The sequence below is a fragment of the Natator depressus genome, chromosome 2, assembly GCF_965152275.1.
Source record: "Natator depressus isolate rNatDep1 chromosome 2, rNatDep2.hap1, whole genome shotgun sequence".
Lineage (NCBI taxonomy): Eukaryota > Metazoa > Chordata > Testudines > Cheloniidae > Natator > Natator depressus.
The window spans coordinates 32014300-32032036 of NC_134235.1; the positions used below are offsets into that span (position 1 = coordinate 32014300).

The window sequence follows — 17737 nt, forward strand, 5'->3', positions numbered from 1 at the left end:
AAACTGCCACTGAAGTCACTGGGAGCTGTTTGAACAGTGATATTGAAAATCAGACAACTTATTCCGCTGCCTAAATATGGACATACGAGCTTAAGTTAGGAGCTTATTTTTTAAAACTTTTGCATGCATATTGACTAGAGTGAGGAACAATACACCAGACCCATTGGTCCCATTCCACATGGCAAGTCCTTTGCATTTTAAAAAGCATCATCATTATTTGTGTTACAGTAACTTCTAGAGGCCAGAACCACAGGGTGATAGGCACTGTACAAATACTTGACGAAAAGAACAGTCCCTGCCCTGCAAAAGCATACTTGTTGGACCAGATTAGAGTAGGTCCAGAAAGAATCATTCTGAAACTAAGGACTTGAGCTATTGATTATTTATTCAACATTTTCATTCTCCTTTAGAACTTTTTAAAATATATTTCTAGCTGAAAATAAATCTAAGTAAATAATGCTCCAAGGGCCTTTATAGTAGCTTGTTAGTGAAATAAAATGACAGCCTTGACCTTAGAGAACAGAGGATACAGCAGCTATGACTTTTGATAGTACTATTAACAAGTTTTCATGGTTTTCGCTCTTCATTCTGACTTAAGCAGAAAAAGCTACAGCAACTTTCCAGGGAAAGGAGATACTCCCCTGTATTGGGTTCTCATACTGCTACCCACATAGTGATCTATCCATACTTAACATGATTTCCAAAGCTTAAAATGAAACAAACATTCCCATTCTGCCAGTGACAGCTTCAAGTGTCATACCTCTCTCTCCCTCCCCGCCCCTCCCCCCCCCCCACACACAGAAAGAGAGACACACACCAGAACCAGCTCTAGGCACCAGCAAAGCAAGCACTTGCTTGGAGCAGCACATTTCCAGGGGTGGCATTCTGGCCATCCTCTTTCCCCCCCCCAGGCCCCGCTCAGTCAACTGATGAGCCCATGTGTGGGGTGGATTGGAGGGCTCAGCGCAGGGGTCCCAGCCTGGGGGCAGTCCCTGCCCTGGGCCCCTGCTGCAGGGGGAGCAGGGCAATGTAGCTCCCCCCCTTCCCCCCCCGGTCCGCCCCTGCCGCACGTCACAAGCGGCGGAGGAGCTAGAGCCAAGCGGAGCGGAGCCTGGGATCGGAGCAGGACCCGCAGCCAGTAAGGGACCCGCTGCCCCGGGTGGCTCGGTGCTGGGCGGGCGCCCCTGGTCCGCCCCCATCCCCGCAGCTGATCTGTGCCCCCTCCTCCCCCAGACGCTCTGTCAGTTACTGTCCCCTCTGCAGGGGTGGGGCGGGTCTGCGATCGGGCTGGGGGCCCACAGGCAGGACGTACAGCCCCAAGCACCTCACTCCAAACACTGCTATAGCATTACGCGTTTTTTTTTTTTTTTTTTTTTTTTAACATTACCAGTATCTGTGGCTTCTGGTGAGCGCAGTTTCTCAGAACTGAAATTACTAAAAAGTTATTTGAGGTCCTCCATGTCTCAGAATCGTTTGTCAGGACTCGCATTCATTTCAATTGAAAGGACCATTGCAAAAAATTTAGATTTCACTGAATGATTAAAAGACTACGCAAGTATAAAAATGAGAAAAATTCAGTTCATATAAATTCTTTTAATTCATGAGAAACTGGGCGCACTGGAAGACACGAACATTTTTCATTCCAATGTATAGCTGAACCCAAATTGTTTGTAATTGTGATTTTGTTAAAATTAAATGAATACACTAATAGGAAATTGTTTTATTTCACTAACTATAAATTCTCTGTTTTCATTTTTTTTAAAAATGGTCAAAAGCAAACACACACACACACTGCAAAGTGCAACCATGTTTAACAGCCTTCCCCCTCCCCCCCCAAAAAGCAGAGGGCAGGGGGGACGGCCAAACATTTTTTTGCTTGGGGCGGCAAAAAACCTAGAGCTGGCCCTGACATAGACACACATACAGAGAGAGAGAGAGAATTTAGTATAGTACATATACACACATACAGAGAGAGAGAGAGAGAACAAAAATGCAAAACAACTTGTCAGACACACCACTGTGTCAGGCTCAATTACCTAAAGAAGCAGAAACGATGGTTAATTTTAGTTGTTCACTTTTTGAAACTGCCTCAGTGCTGATCTTTGCAGTCATTTCCTCAGGGGACCACATCAGCATGATACAAAATATCACTTCCAAATGCTATGTCCAAAAGCTAAAAGCTTGTTACAGAAAATTATGATACATTTGGGGCACGAACCTTCATTCTTTTGGTTGAACTCACCTGAACATTAAGAGGAGATCTGCCTGGGTAAGCACTGCCCCAGGGGTAAGCAGTTCCCAGTGCCTGCCCCAGGTATTTCATTTTAAAGAAAGCATCAACTTAGGTTCTGCTCCTGCATTGGCAGAAGCTCAGGAGTAACTTTACTCAGCCTAGAATAGCTCTTTATTTATTCTTAACACTAAAGGCTGCTGGGCAGGTGCAAGACTTCGTACTAACAGCAGCCCAGTGAAAACAATTGCAACACAGACAGACAAGGGGACAGAAGTAAGTTTGCACTTACAACCTTCGGGCTTGATTCTCCACAGCATTTCGCCTAGGGTGGTCATTAACACCTGTGCAAAATCAGAATATAAAAGGACATAAACTTAGCTAGCTGCATAGAATTGAGCCACTGGGGCTATGCTGATTTACACCAGCTGAGGCCCTTAATTCCTATAGGTAGAACTGGCAGCTTGAACTAGTGTAAAGCTCACCTTGGTTGGAAATGTTTTCCCTCTCAGTTAGCTCTATGCCATTTTAGATTATATATTTTTTTAAAGAAACGCAATTAGAAAAACTAAAAATGGTAACAGTAGTTGAGCAAAATTCAAGAGGTTGTCAGAGTCTTGCAAAGACATGTCTTAAATTTACGCATGCAAATAGACCCATGAACTGAGTAGTTCTACTTGTGAGCTTGATGCTAAGAATGTGCATACACCTTTGCAGAATCAGGTCTAAGACATCAATCTGATCTGTCTGGATAGACCCTTACATCTGCACAGAGTCCCACTGAAATCAGTAAGGTTTTATATGGCCACAGTCCACCCACATAGAAGAGACTGCAGAATTCAGGTCCATGTAGAAAAAATACAGACAAAGCATAGGGAAAAGAGTCACACACAATGGAGGTGAACTCCTGGCCCCATAGAAGTCAAGGGGATTTTTGCTTCCAGGGGCGAGGATTTCAATTTATTTATTTATTTTAAATAGCTGGCTGGGATGCTGCTTCTAAGTCTCTTAGTCTCATGATTTTTGCTGTCATTTACTAGTGTTTCCTTTTGCTTCGGTTAATATACTCTTTCCCCATCCTCTGTTATTTCTGCATAGACTGCCCTCCCTGTTAGGCCCATACGTTATATTAAGTAGCATGCACACATACAAAAGACATTTTTCCTGCTTTCCTTTTCCTAGCTACATTTATATTTGTAAGAAATCTAAATGCTACCATTTCCTGCCCTTAAAACCCCACAAACAAATCAGTGTGCTCTAATTCGGCTAGTCCTCTCTCATTCAGTTCAGTCTCTTACACAGAGGATACTCAAGCTTTGTACTATGGGTGCCTTGGGGAGGGCCGGAACTAACAACCCCAGTCCAGGATGGCCGGTCTGTTCCTGGAATACAGCTACACTCCTACTGGTACCTCACCACGGGACCCCAAGTGCAGAACCAATGGGCACGTATTTTAGCTTGTCACATTAGCCCTCTTTGCATTGGCCAACTCAGAGCCCCACCTCCCAGGCATGTGTGTTGTACAGGCCTTTGCACAGCTTCCCTGCACTGAGCCCCTTCCTCAAATAAAAGCCTTGCCAAATGGGCTGGAGAGCACAGAGGGCCTTGCGCTGTCATTTGCACTTGGAGAATTTCTTGAGAGAACAAATAAATGTACCTGTGTAGTAAAGACTTTTCTCACATCACATCCAGCACCTGGACCACAACTTTATATGAGAACTTCCCTCCCCCCACCCCCCGATTTTCCTTTTAGAAGCAAGATTAATGAACTTGTATGTCTGAAAACTACACTCTGGTTTAAATCCAACTTCCTGCTGGTGCCTATCAAAAGGCTACAGATCTCGGAGGGTGCCGAATCGTTTTGGAGAAGACTAATTACTAATCCAAAGTACTTTACCCTACATGTAGATCCAAATATCTACAGCTCCAATCAAATAACTAACTGGTCTTAGAATTCTCTTCTTTCAAGTACTGCGTAAAACAAGTAATAGAAGCAGTGTATAAAGTGAAACCATTTATCTGTACAAAAAAAAAGTGTTAAAGCAGCATTGTAATGCTGCTACATTCTAATCTTGATTTGAGTAAGGCTGGGAGAATGGTCCCTGCCTTGCATTCCAGGATAGCCTCATCAAGTCACATAAGAAATTATTTTAACTGTGTTGCATATGTTTTAGATTTTAATGGATTTTTAGTCATACTGCTAAATATATAGGAGCTCTTCAGTTACAACATGGAGAGCAACTATGGCAAACTTGACTGCTTGGTCTTCTTGGAATATGTGGGTGCAAGTAACATGAAGCTAATGAATTCATGCCAGTAAATCAAGTTTAATTTGCCTTTTCTCCTCCCTTCTAAAGCTGGCTGAAACACAAGTTCCACTGCAAATGTAATGACTAGCAAACAGGGTGCCATCACAAATAGAACACTGCCAAGAGGAAACCCTCTGTTGACTAACAACAGAACTTCCCAAAGCAACTGCGAGATATTCTGGACACTAAACTGCAAGAGGTTTGAGGATCCATTCTACACAAAATATACACATTCTTGCATCTGGAGAACATGGATTTTATTGACATTTTTGATAGACTGAGGGGGAAAAATGTCAGTAACTTTTGTTAAAAAAACCCAGCAGAACAGAGGTTCTTCTGTATACTTCTATGCACTTTGTTCCAATTCAAAACACAAATACCTACCTCCCATCATGCATGCTGTCAAACTGCAGGTGCACAAAACCACGTAAGAAATAACAGCTTCACTGTTCAGTATCTCAAAGCAGAATGCTGTTAACACATGATGCTTCCATATGATGTCTAATCTATGGTGCCAGTTGAAACAATATGGAATGACAGCCTATTACGTTGGAGAGAGGAGCCTGCACATGGATGACAACGCTTAGCACTTACATAGTGCTTGTCATTGTCAGAGCACCTAAGTTAGTGTCATTTATTTTTCAGTTAAATAAACTCCCTTGTATGAAATTCTATTCATTAAACCAAGGCAACATCAATAGTATTTTACACAAGTGTTTCCTATTCTTGGAACAGTCGACCTATATGAAATGCACCCATTACTGAATGAGGTTATCATAGATCTTGGATACAAAACTGTGTAAAGTGAGACTAGTGTGATAAAAGATTTACAATTTTTCATCTGAATAAAACTCAATTCTATTTGATGGTATTTGCAACCCCTTTCAATCACTTTCCATAAACATTCTGGCCAACTGTTTGCAAGTGTTAGTGGAAGGAAAATTTCACAAATATTCATGCTAGTGGATTTGCATAAATATTGGCTAGGCCATTTTCTAAACTCTGAAGCTTGGGGAAGCATCCAAGCCATGAGATTAGTCACATAACACAAAGAGGGAAGACCTGATGCAACAGTCGTAGTAGACGGTCTGTGAGCAGTCAACAAAATGACATGTCACTGAATAATTCAAAGAAGGAACAAAACTGATGTCTATTTGTGGATAATTTGGGAATTAATAAAAGGGTCTAGATTTGACGAATAAGTTGTCAATGTGCTAGTTATGCTGAAAGTTGTCTCACACAGAACATCTTATACGTTCATTTTCAAGGACCACCAGCTGTCTGATGCACGGGACCAGTGCACTATCTATTAACACGCTGGGAGGTAAACACTGCACAAAAGTTTAGTACAATTGGCAGAAATAAATTTGGGGGGAATGATTCCTAATTACAAAATGACAAATTACACACAGTAAAATGTTTAAACAGTTTGGATGTTACTACACTTAGTACTTTTGTGGTTTTATTTTAGTGATGATCCTAAACTCAACACAAGGAGCCGAAACTGCACAGCATGACTCTTCTACTTCACCCATTGGAGTTAGTGATGAATGTGTATGTTATGAAACAGTTGTTTCAATTGATTTTGCATTTTAATGCTACAGTGATAGTAACTAAACTACACTAGATATAAAATGTACAATAAATTGAACCCATTTAGAAAATCTAAACCTCTGAGGCAAAGAAGAGACTTTATTTTTGTACAGAAGTGTTTCAACAAACATTGCTAGAGCTTGCCATTCTTTTTGAACTGCAGGATGCATGTGCTGAAGAAATTAATGGAATTTTTTTTAAAACTCTAGATGGCGCACTCCTACAGTATAAGGCTGTACATTCATGAAGAAATCTCTAGGTTTACTTGAGAGTTTCACACTTAATATTCTCTATTGACATATTACTGTCATGTTAAAAGTACACAATAAAAAGGGCTTGTGAATTAGTTATTGTAGTAAAGTATCTCCTTGATTTACTCAAGTTTAGAAGTGGCTGAATACACACATTTCTTTTAGATATTAGTATAAAAGTGAAATTTTAACTATTTAAAGTATATCCCATAAGACAGGGCAACTTTTTATATAGAAGTAATCTGGAGGTGGAAATCCTTTGACTGTGGAACAGATGAGGAATAAGATCATAATTAAGGACTGAAAATGTTTGTGAGAACTGCCACTTTCTAATCTTGGTACAATTAACATTGAAAACATTCCTAATGTGGAAAAAAAAATATCTTAGCTTTCATTCCTACACTTGATAGTAAAATATTACAAATAATATAGCTAATTCTGAATTGACTAATCAAAGGCAATTCATTTAAAACCAAAATCTGTACATCACTGGCTTCACATTTAACAAGCACCCATGGAAAAATGTACTTGCTATTTTTCACTAATTTTACCAAATTTTCAACCCATTGTTTGGAAAAACTTCATGCTTTGTTTCAATTATTCACTGAAAAACCAAATGAATGAATGTTGTTTTAAACCGCGCCCCTCCCCCACCCCCAATCTTTCTGAAGTGACCCAAATGAAGTAAACCATGTTTCTGAAATGTGAACTAGTCCATTATAGTACATGCCTTTTGGTATTTAGCAGGATTGAATTAAGGCAAAACCCACATCCCAAAGCCCCTCTGCCCATGCCCCACTCCTCCTTGGGGTGGAAGCATGTTTCAGAGTTAAGATGAATAAGTCAGTTTACGTTTTGGAGCTATTGTTCAAAAACAGCAATTTGAGCTATTGTAGGCAGACTCCGGCAGCTATCAGTTACACTTGGGTCATGTATTCAAGCTATTCTGTGAATCCACGAGGGACGAAACTTTTATTTATTTAAATGAAAGCTGAAAGTCTCTGATCTCATCACATGACCACAGGAATTGTGGCCTTAGGAAGGCTTATAGTGCCTTTGACTTAACTGTGCTCTGGGTATAGAAGAATATGAAGTTTAAAATATGAGCTGTGTTATTAACTATGTTGATATCCATCATTAAAATCAAGGGTTGAAGTATCTCTTACTGGAATTTTTTAATTGATATAATTTCCACTCTGCAGCCCGACTGCTGAAACTGCAGTAGAAGAAACAGCTGCATGACTAAATTGCCACAGCTTATGAATTACCAACAGCTTAATTCTGACTGAACCAAAGATCCATAAACCATCCGCTGCACTGTTTTGCTCAGTAAACATCGAAACGAGTATACAACGCTGTATTCAGATAGCTCTTGACGCATGAGGTGATTTCCTACTGTCCTTAACTGCACAAATAAAAAACGTGCAGGCAGATGCACCAATCACATAGCTGCATAGACAAGCAGATACTTGCTCATGCATTTATACACAAAGGCTCCAGCAAAGTATTAAGCATATGCTTATCTCTAAGCATGTGATTTCTTTCCACTGAAACCAAGGGTATGAATATATTGCTTCCATTTCTATACTGCCAATTACACAAGAAAATATCTTAACAAAAACTTTAATATCAAATTTACTCTTGAATAAACTGTGCTCAGGTAGAGTAATGATTCATGTTTGTATAATGAATACTGCTCAGTAACCGTTTACCTTTTACCACATTTTAAACTCAAGTATTCAATTAAGATAAAATTATCTAACATATGGTATTCATCTATATGTATAAGTCTGCAGGTCCAATACATAACTGTACTCGATCATTTAACAAGTTTATTTCTACATCAGGTTATGGCTTAAAAAGCAGTCACTGTACATACAGAATCTAAAGAGACTGATGTGCAATACATTTAATTTCTTTATGTTATCTTCCTGGGATAAGTTATACATTTTAGTGAGTTTTCATTGTGTCGTCTTCACAGCAGCAATAAATAGACATTTTAAATGTTCATAAAAACATCCTTTAAGATAGCACATTAACTAACAATGGAATTGGGCATTTAAAGTAACATAAGTCATAGATCATTAAAGGTTGAACATGGAGTTGTAAAATCTCACATTAGATCTCTTTGTGACAGTCTAAGATTGAGTGATTTGCAGGGCTTCCAACATGTCTTCCACTGCCTTCAGAGAGTACTTAGTCTCTTTCTTACTGCGACCTGCAAACTAAAGAAAAGAATAAACTCACTTTTACCAGTGATGTGACAGAAAATTCACTACACCATGCTATGCAATAGACTTGTACAAGCTATGGTTCTAAATGTTAATCAAAAATAACTTTTAAAACACACAGCCCACCAATTTACTACAAAAAAACAAACAAATGTTTCACTAAGACTGTACCACTTAAGTTAGCATTTACCTTAACACAGAGAAAAGAGAATGTTTCCATTGTCTGCTTTGTGATTTGTCAGAAACACTTTAAAAAGCTGGTCTTTTATTTGATTTAACTTCGATCATGTTCATATTTTGATAGAGGCAGGATATGCACATGATAAAAAACTAATAAGACTCCATATTATTTACAGCACAGGAATGGAATAGTTTACTTACAAAAACATACTGTAAAGCAAGACAGTGATCCCATAAATGTATTCCTCGGTTCAACTGTGATTGTGAGTCAGAACCTTTTATTTAATTATAATCTACCATTACAATTGTAATTCCAGATGGAACTGGAAATAAAGCCTATATTGGTAATGAAGGAATATGTAGCCATGCAAATATTACCTTTGTACATTTTAGCATTTAAAATTCCATGCTATACTAGTAACCTAGCATCAGGGGAGAAAAAAGAGTTGTTGACTACCCCATGCTGATCTCAAAATGAGTTTTCTAACTGTACTGACAATTCCCATCACTCATCAGCCTGACAGAACACAATAGATTTATTGGCTAGGTTGGTGCTTTAGTCAAGTAGGAAAAAAAAGCCGCCACCACCAAACATACACTAAATATTTTGGTGATAAAGTACTGACTATAATTTGCTGTTAGTAAAATACCCTATTCTCTGACTAAATGTTAACATCTAAACACTCAATAAATTTACTGTTTAATGATTTTTTCTTCAAATACCACTGCTGTCCTGCATGTTTAGTCACTGATTTATGATGTGTCCCATTTCTCTTGTAATTAACTTAATTTAGCAAACTTCTCATGACCTGTTGGGAAAGATTAAGTGATCAAGCTCAGGTAATATCACAGCAGCAGCAAGCTGCAGGAGCTGTTCACCTGCTTTTGACCCCTTAGGCTACAGTCTAACATTAGGTTTCCCTTAATACCTAGCTGTTAGCTTTGTGTTGTTAAAAAACTAGACTTGGAATGGGAAATAAAAAGGCATTACAAATTAAATATCTAGAAGCATAAAATGTAGCTATGACGACAAACTGTTTACTGTATCCCTTAACTAAAGAATACCTTGCTTTTTCTGGAAGTGGAATGCCATTTAATTTTGCCCGTGCTAGTAGGTGTAAATCCACCTTTTAAATTGTCAGATTCCCATAACTGCCCATAATGATAACACTTTAGAGGAACAGCAGAGATTGCTTTATGCCTTCCCAGCTGATAAAGTAACTTTTGCCTGGATTTGAACAGAACGGAAGAAAACCTCTCTTCTATGCCCTCCTTTTCCCCCACACAAAACAAGAACAGCCCTAATCAAATACTCGGGGAGGTCCAATTCTTTGAGAAACAGCTTTGATTAAAAAAAAAAAAAAAACAGGTAAAACAGCATGTGTTACGATTCCTGTGACTCTTTCAGTAACAGCACAGAAGCCTGTGCACACTGTGGTCAAAAAGTAATGCCGCATAGTAGAAATAGTTGGGGGTGGGGCAGGGGTGATCAGAGGAGGGAGGCAGGGGATTTCAAAATTAGCAGAATTTTACTTCTGTTTCTGCTTTAAGGACATTGAGAACAGAATTAATATTTTATGTCAATTTAAGTAACATTACTTGTTAGTTTCATGAGCGGCTGCCTTAATGATACTGACATGCACTTTAAATTAGAACAAATAAAACTAAACTCCACATCATAACAAATAGAAGCTTGAAATCTAATCACTTCAAATTTTCCTTGATGACCAATTATTTTGTCTATTCCGGCATTATACTGCAATTCAGATGATTGAGCCGGAATCCTTTTTTTTTTTTTTTAAATCATGATTTAATTTTCTGTTTCCCAAATGGTTTGTAACGGAATCACCTCTCCAATCATAAATAACATGCGACTCACTAACACTGAAGAATTTAGCAATGTGCCTAAGAAACATTTATCTGGAAAGTTACCAGGAGCGGGATCACATTAAAGATTTTCATGAGCATCAATCAAACTTGCTTGCCTCTGCTGAAATGCTTCTACCACAGGACATGCTAAACCAATTATCTAATTGGAGAGCATTAGGTAGCCATATTTTGTTTCAATGTTAAGCGGCACAAAGAAGTAGTTCTTCACTTTTTGTGTGATTCACGTCAATAGTTAAATAAATGGATTTTATATACAACTGTAAAGAGCTTGCTTTGATACCACAGGTCAGAATTTCCCTAAAAAAAGATGTTCTGTGACCTCTACACAATGTAAAACCTAATCTGGATAACAAGCCACCAGTCTCAAGTGTTTAATGTAATAGAAATGCACTTATACTTCAATAGTTAGTACTTTTAGAAAGGCTTTCATATGATGGGTTAACAGTGTTTTTACAAAGAATTAAACCTAATGCCCTGAGAAGTAATCCTGTTTTAGCATGAGGGTTAGAATCCAGGAGTTCTAGATACCAGACAATTCTCCCTTCCTAAATGGACATTTCTCTACTAGACCAGGCACAGCTAGAGAAGCACTAGTTAGCAGGGATGGACAAATATTGAACACCTAAATAAATATGGATTACCAAAAAATACATAAGTGGAAATATTTGTACTCCTAAAAAAATTCACGATCTAATTCGACCTTCCTAACTTCCACCACTTTCCTTGGGAGCCTATTTCAGTCTGACAGATCTTGGTGAAAGGAGGCCTTCTTGGATAATTCAGCCTAAATTTTGTTTTCTTTAATTTCATCTGTGTGTTCACAAACAAAATAAACCACTTAATACAAGAAACCAAAGTAATTCAATAGTTCAAATAGAGACTCAATCTACAGGAAAAAACAAAGCAAAAGACTAAAATTAGGTGCCAGAAGCCAGATGAAGAGAAGTAGGCCACTAAAGAAACATTTTTAATTAGGGCTTATCAAAAATAGAGATCCACTGAAAAACAGAACCGCTGAATATTTATCAAACAAACTTGCAGACCTGAACTTGCCAAATTAGAGGAAGTTATCCAAAATTAATGGTATTGTGCATGAAACTGGTGGGAATTTAAGTTTAAAATCCACATGGAAAAGCATATATTTTGCAGTGGAACTCCCAATACCTCTATACTTCTTCAGTTAAAACATCCATATTCAGAGCCACAAGTCCACATTACTTTGCTAGGTAGCCAAATCAGGATGAAGAATGCATCTACCTCTCTGGAGTAAGAGAACAGACATGACTGAAGGACAAACGGAGTTGCTGACAATGCCAGCAAGTCCACGTAGCAGAAGTCATAAACCCATGGCACACTCACTAAGATGTTATGTCTCCTATCTCACTTTGCATAGAACTTTGGGGAATGTGGGAGAAGGGTGGAGTTTCATAGATTATTTAATTATCCAAAATGGAATCTCCTCTCACGAAAAAGGCCATAGGGACTTTAATTGGCACAAGTGACCAAAGTTTCATCTTTACATCTAAAAATGGCAATCTTCAACACCACAATATTATACAACGGCTCTGAGTCCATATCAGCTCAGAAGGGAGACGGCCACCTTCTGCAACACCCCCATTTCCTGTACCACCTCTGTCACCAAATCCTACCCGCAGTTTTGTCAGACTCACATTTTAAGCAGGGTGGGACTGGGAAATGGTCCTGTCCAGCTGTGTGCGCGCGCGTGTATTTTTATACAATATATAAAAATACACACACACGCGCACACACACACAGAGCTGCTAGCCAAATTCTAATTTGAGTAGATACATGCTACAAATCAAAATCCCCCATGCAGTTTCAGTCAGATATGGTATTTGTCACTTTTTATCCCAAAGTGCTATAAAATACATCTGAACTATGCAATGTGTCACAAAGGAATGAAGGCACAAAGAAGTTCTGACATTTGTTTTAAATATATATATTTTAGTTGTGTTAATGTGATCTGTTCTGGTAAGCATCAACTGAGAAAGGGAAGCCAAATCATTTTAACCTGGCTCCAAAATAACTTCACAAAAACTGTATAACTGCACCATAGAGTTAAAAAAAACAAAACAAAAAAAACACACAAATCATATTTCCTGAGAGATCCTGAGCTGTTAAATAGCCACATGAAAAGAACAAGAATAAGTGGCTGTGAATCAAATAACTACAAGCTTTCATTTTTACGAATAAATCTCTAGTTTTAAAGTTGGAACCTGGGACTCAAGATTCCATGGTATTAATCCTGACTATGCCACCAATTCACTAAGGCCAGCACTGCCAAAAAGGGGCTTGTGACTTTGAGTATTCAACTTAAGACACCTTAAAAGAGGCCGTTTTCCAGAAAGCGCTGAGCGCCTCTCCCCCAAAATCCAGTGTTTTAAACTGGGCACCCAAGTCATTTTTTTAAAAAAAAATCTTGCCTTGAATCCTTTCATCTCTGCTTCTTTTAGTAAATAACACCACTAAAATAGAAATTCAAAACTATTTTAACTGACTACTGACATACCACATATGATGAAACAATCAGAAACATATAGACCCAAGTCTTGGAGATTCATATAATGCTACCCTGTGCATTCAATGCTAATACTAGAAAGAACAAATCAACAGATACCAAAAAACCCCCCAAACCCAGTACATTATACAGATACTACAGCATGTAAAACATCAGAGTCCTTTACACAGAAACAGAATGCACACATTTGAATCAGATCATCAGCTGGTGTGACCTGAAATCAACCAAATTATGCTGATTTACGCAAGCTGCAAATCTGTCCAATTTAATTTTAAAAGAAGTAGAAAAGCTATTAAGATATGCAGACATCTTGCCTTTTAGTAACCCATTTTATCATAGCGTGGAGATATGCAGTATGTCCAGGAAAAGACTTTAGAATGTAGACAAAATACTAACCTGGTAAGCTCTACTGATTTGGTTAGCTGCCCAACTGGCATACTTCATATTGTCCTTTTTCATTTTTGCACTTGCTTTAGGATTGGAAGCAATATGGCTGGCAGCCTAGGATTACAAAACAAAAAATAGTAAGAGTGCAAAATACGTACATATACAAAAGAGGAGACCATAGGAACTGGTGGTGTGCACCACACACAGTCCAACAGAAAGGAACGAAGAGAGAATGTAAAGTGAACCCGTGGCTCATAAAAAGTCTCCAGCCTAAAACTAGGCTGTTAAAAGAATTGAGAACTGATCTCACTAAAATGAAAGAAAGACTTTTGGGTTCAGCTGTCCACAAGAGGGTCTCTCTCTCCTATCCCTGCAAGGGAGATTGAATATGCCCAGTTCTTTTCCTATCAGTCCTTTTCCATTTATGGAGTGAAAGTGTCACAAAAATAGCTTTCTGTCTCCATCTGCTGGCAAGGAGGCTATAAAACCCAACGTCTTGGGATATGTCTACACTACAGTTAAAAACCCATTCCTGGCAGTGCCAGCTGACGCAGGCTTATGCAGCTCGGGCTAAGAGCTGTTTAACCCGTAGTGGAGATGTTCAGACTTGGTCTGGATTCTAGGATCTGCAAGGTGGGATGGTCCCACAGCTCTGGTTGCACCTTGAACCCAAACGTCTATACTGCAGTTAAAAAGCCCCTTAGCCCAAGCCTTGAGAGCCTGAATCAGCTGGCATGGGCCAGTTGCTGGTGTCTAACTGCAGTGTAGACATACCCTTAGTGTCCAGACTGACATATTAGGAACATTAGAGATCAACAATTTTAAGGTAGTTCAGGCTTTGTGCATGTCTACCCTTAAAATATAAATACAAACAATATAAATGTTGAACACAGTTTCATTACAGAAGTTTCCATTAACTTAAAACACATAAGGGATAAATTGCTTGCTTGCAGAAAATTCTCAAAACTAATTATACAACTTGTGACTGTAGAAACACTGGGCCTCTTTACGTACTCTGGCAGCAGAAAATCCCACCACCACTCAGTAATGAAGAAGCCACAGATTTAGGAAAAAGGTTTTATTTTATTATTAATTTGGTCTCATTAATGCATAACAATTCAGTGCTTGAGAGTGCCCTAAATAGAAAGGGAAGATATTGCATATAGTATGTTTGATTCATTACCAAACTTCTAATTGACAGCTAGTGTCCACTAATTTTTTTTTATTCCCAAGTAAAAACAAATTGTTAATTTAAGGTTAAGACAGTCCTACAATAATAAATATAATTGTTAAAAAGCACACACTGTTACCATTAATAACCCAATCCTCAAAAATGCATGTAAATGGTAAATTAAGGTTAAATAAATAATAATTCTAGTACCCTCACATTTCACTTTATCCAGTTGCTTTTCAAAGGTGAATTACTTAAAATGTTGGCATCTTATTTACACTAGGCTTTCTCTGTTGCTACCTCCGGTGGAGTTGAACTGGTGTAGGAAACTGGGGAAATTTTTGCAAAGTTTCTGTAGTACAGGCAAGGTTATAGAATAATTACACCTTTTGCAATTAAATTCCCCAAAAAACCCAAAACCACAATACAGTGCACTAACCAGATCTCAAAGCACTTTACACAGAAGGTTAAAGTAGAATTATCCCATTTGAATATGGGGAACTAAGGGCGCAGAAGGATGTTGTGAAGGTCAGGGATAGAGCAAGAACAGAATCCAGGTCCTCTTGTGTCCCATAGATTTCAACTGGTGTGGAAGCAGGCCCTTAACGCGTTGGCCTAACAAACAGTTCATTCCTGATATTTAATAACTCTCATTCAAAACAGTAAAACTATTATATTAGACTAGAAAGATCACTGAATTTTAAATGACAACACACAATCAATGAGTATTCATTCAAACTCACCATGTATAGTCCAAACAAAGCTCTCATGTTTCTGTTGTTCAGTTTCAATGCTTGTGCAAAATATTTTCTTGATAATTCAAGGTTTTCAAGCCCGCCTTGGGTATATTTAACCTGTTAAAATTAGAGACTGATTAAACCTGTTTTATTTTACTACTTTGAAAACTTGCATGTTTCATCATGGCTCAGGCACCAGAAGCTGCAGTAGGTAGATATTTTCTATCTATCTGAATCAAAGAGATTATAGAAACTACTCTTAAAACTGTTAAGACTCATCTAAATCTTGAATGCCATGTGAAACACAAAAGGCAAAGCACTAACCTGTGAGGTATCTGATCTTTTTAATAATCAAATTTAGAAAAAAAGATGCTCTCACTATAAAAAAAAGTCGCTGCTATTTTAAATGTCACTCACTGACATAATAAAGGAGAAATTAAATGAATTAATTCCCATTACTACAGTAACTAGAGGAAGAATACTTTTTAGAAGATGTATTCTAGAAAATTTGGATTTCTAGGAACCAGAAAGTGATATAAGCAGACTCTTAAATTTGAACAATTATCTAATATTTAATCCATGTAAACAGAACAAATTATATTTACTCCCACTAATAATAATGTCATTTTTTAAAATTTAAAAACTGGAATCTAGTGCAAACTGTTAAATATCTTGGGCCAAATCCTGTAATGTTTTCCCAATTCTCTGTCAGGCAAGATTTCCTACAAAGGAGGACTGCAAGCTCTGGCCCCTTGACTGTCCCGAAAACACAACATACTTCCCAAGAAAAGCATTAATAATATGTAAAAGTTTAATTTCTCATTCATTTAGTTTTGAAATTTCACTGAAGAGCATAAACATTTCAACAAGCTTAGTTTATTTCCATAAGAATTTGTACATTCAACAAATGATGGTTTAATTCTTATTTACAATTTAGTAATAGTAGTAATCCTAGGATTTTTTTAAAAAATTGTGACTCAACGTGCAAAATTCTATCAGGTGTTTTAAACTGATGCCTCCCCTTTGTACGTACTTAAAATCCCAAAGAGGAAATATACTAAAAAGAAATCATTTTTATTCTATTTGTATTATTCCCATTAGCAGCAAAACCAGAACAGCTATTCAAACACAACCGATTCTTTTGAAAATACTTACTTCAGCAAATTGCTGACAATATAAGTGGTTGTGTGGATTAGTCATCATAAGCTCCTCCAAACAGAAGGCCGCCTTTGCATAGCTGAGGAACATCAAAAACAAAGTGACATAAAACAAACTGTTGATTTGATGTGGGTATAGGTCTTTGCTATTGTATTATTTACATTTCAGTATTTTTAGCCCTCCTTATTATAATTATATATTGTCTCATTATTTCATGAATTTTATTATAACAAAACAAATTTTTTTAAAAAATTTAAGATTTATTGATTTTTTTTTTTTTTAATATAAAATCATAATACCTGGTGAACTGAGATCGGCTCAATGGACATGATCTGATATCACTGTGAACTCATGTATCTTCCAGAGGACTATGCACTGAAGTTATTTAAGGATTCCACACCCAACAGTGCAATGACCAGTATTGAGTATTTTATGTGTTATTTTAATGGACCTGGCACATACAAACAATTAATGTAGGGTGTGAACACGTTAAGACACCTACTAAGCAGCGATGGGTACCACTGTAATTTACAAGACATCTTCTGGTGCTTTTTCAAAACTTTAAAAAACCCAAACTGCTACAAAGCATTTGATTAATTTTAAAAGACAAACTACCATCATTTTGTTCCACAGCTGAACAAAGTATTTTAAGTTATTTGATGCTTCATAAGCCATTGAAAATTATGGAGTAAGGCTCTGATTCCGGAATTAACCCCCCCACTAGGTCTACTCTTTAGGAATTAATTGCAAGACTGAGACCTAACACTTTAACATGAACACCTTTAAATCAAGAATTCCAGGTTTGCATACAGATACAAAATACTGTACAAATGTAAACGGAAATATTTATACCATTCAAAAGAGGAAATTACCACTTTTTTCTTTAATTAAGTCTTTAAAAAATAATTGAGAAAAAGCTCACAAAACCATTTTTGGGGCCTTTTTGTTTTCTAAATATACACCATAAAATTTTAGTGTGGTTCAAATGATTTACACTGTTACCTGGAGAACATTCAGAATTTGGCTTTAAACCAGGTGTAAGACATCTTAGTTCAATGTGG

At 37.6% G+C, this 17737-nt stretch overlaps 1 protein-coding gene across 4 annotated transcripts in view; it reads right to left on the reverse strand.

The window, feature by feature from the left end:
• Positions 1–6253: 6253 nt before the first annotated feature.
• Positions 6254–17737, reverse strand: part of EMC2 (ER membrane protein complex subunit 2) — a 203861-nt gene continuing 192377 nt past the window's right edge. For 2 of the 4 annotated variants that reach the window (XM_074943944.1, XM_074943945.1), the window contains 4 exons: positions 16674–16755; positions 15525–15635; positions 13620–13724; positions 6255–8608 (listed from right to left, as the gene is read on the reverse strand). In XM_074943944.1, coding sequence (XP_074800045.1) covers positions 8522–8608; positions 13620–13724; positions 15525–15635; positions 16674–16755 — 385 coding nt within the window. In that variant the 3' untranslated portion in view covers positions 6255–8521. Of the gene's footprint in view, positions 8609–13619; positions 13725–15524; positions 15636–16673; positions 16756–17737 lie in introns of all 4 variants that reach the window. The other 2 variants (XM_074943946.1, XM_074943947.1) reach the window with 2 other exon arrangements.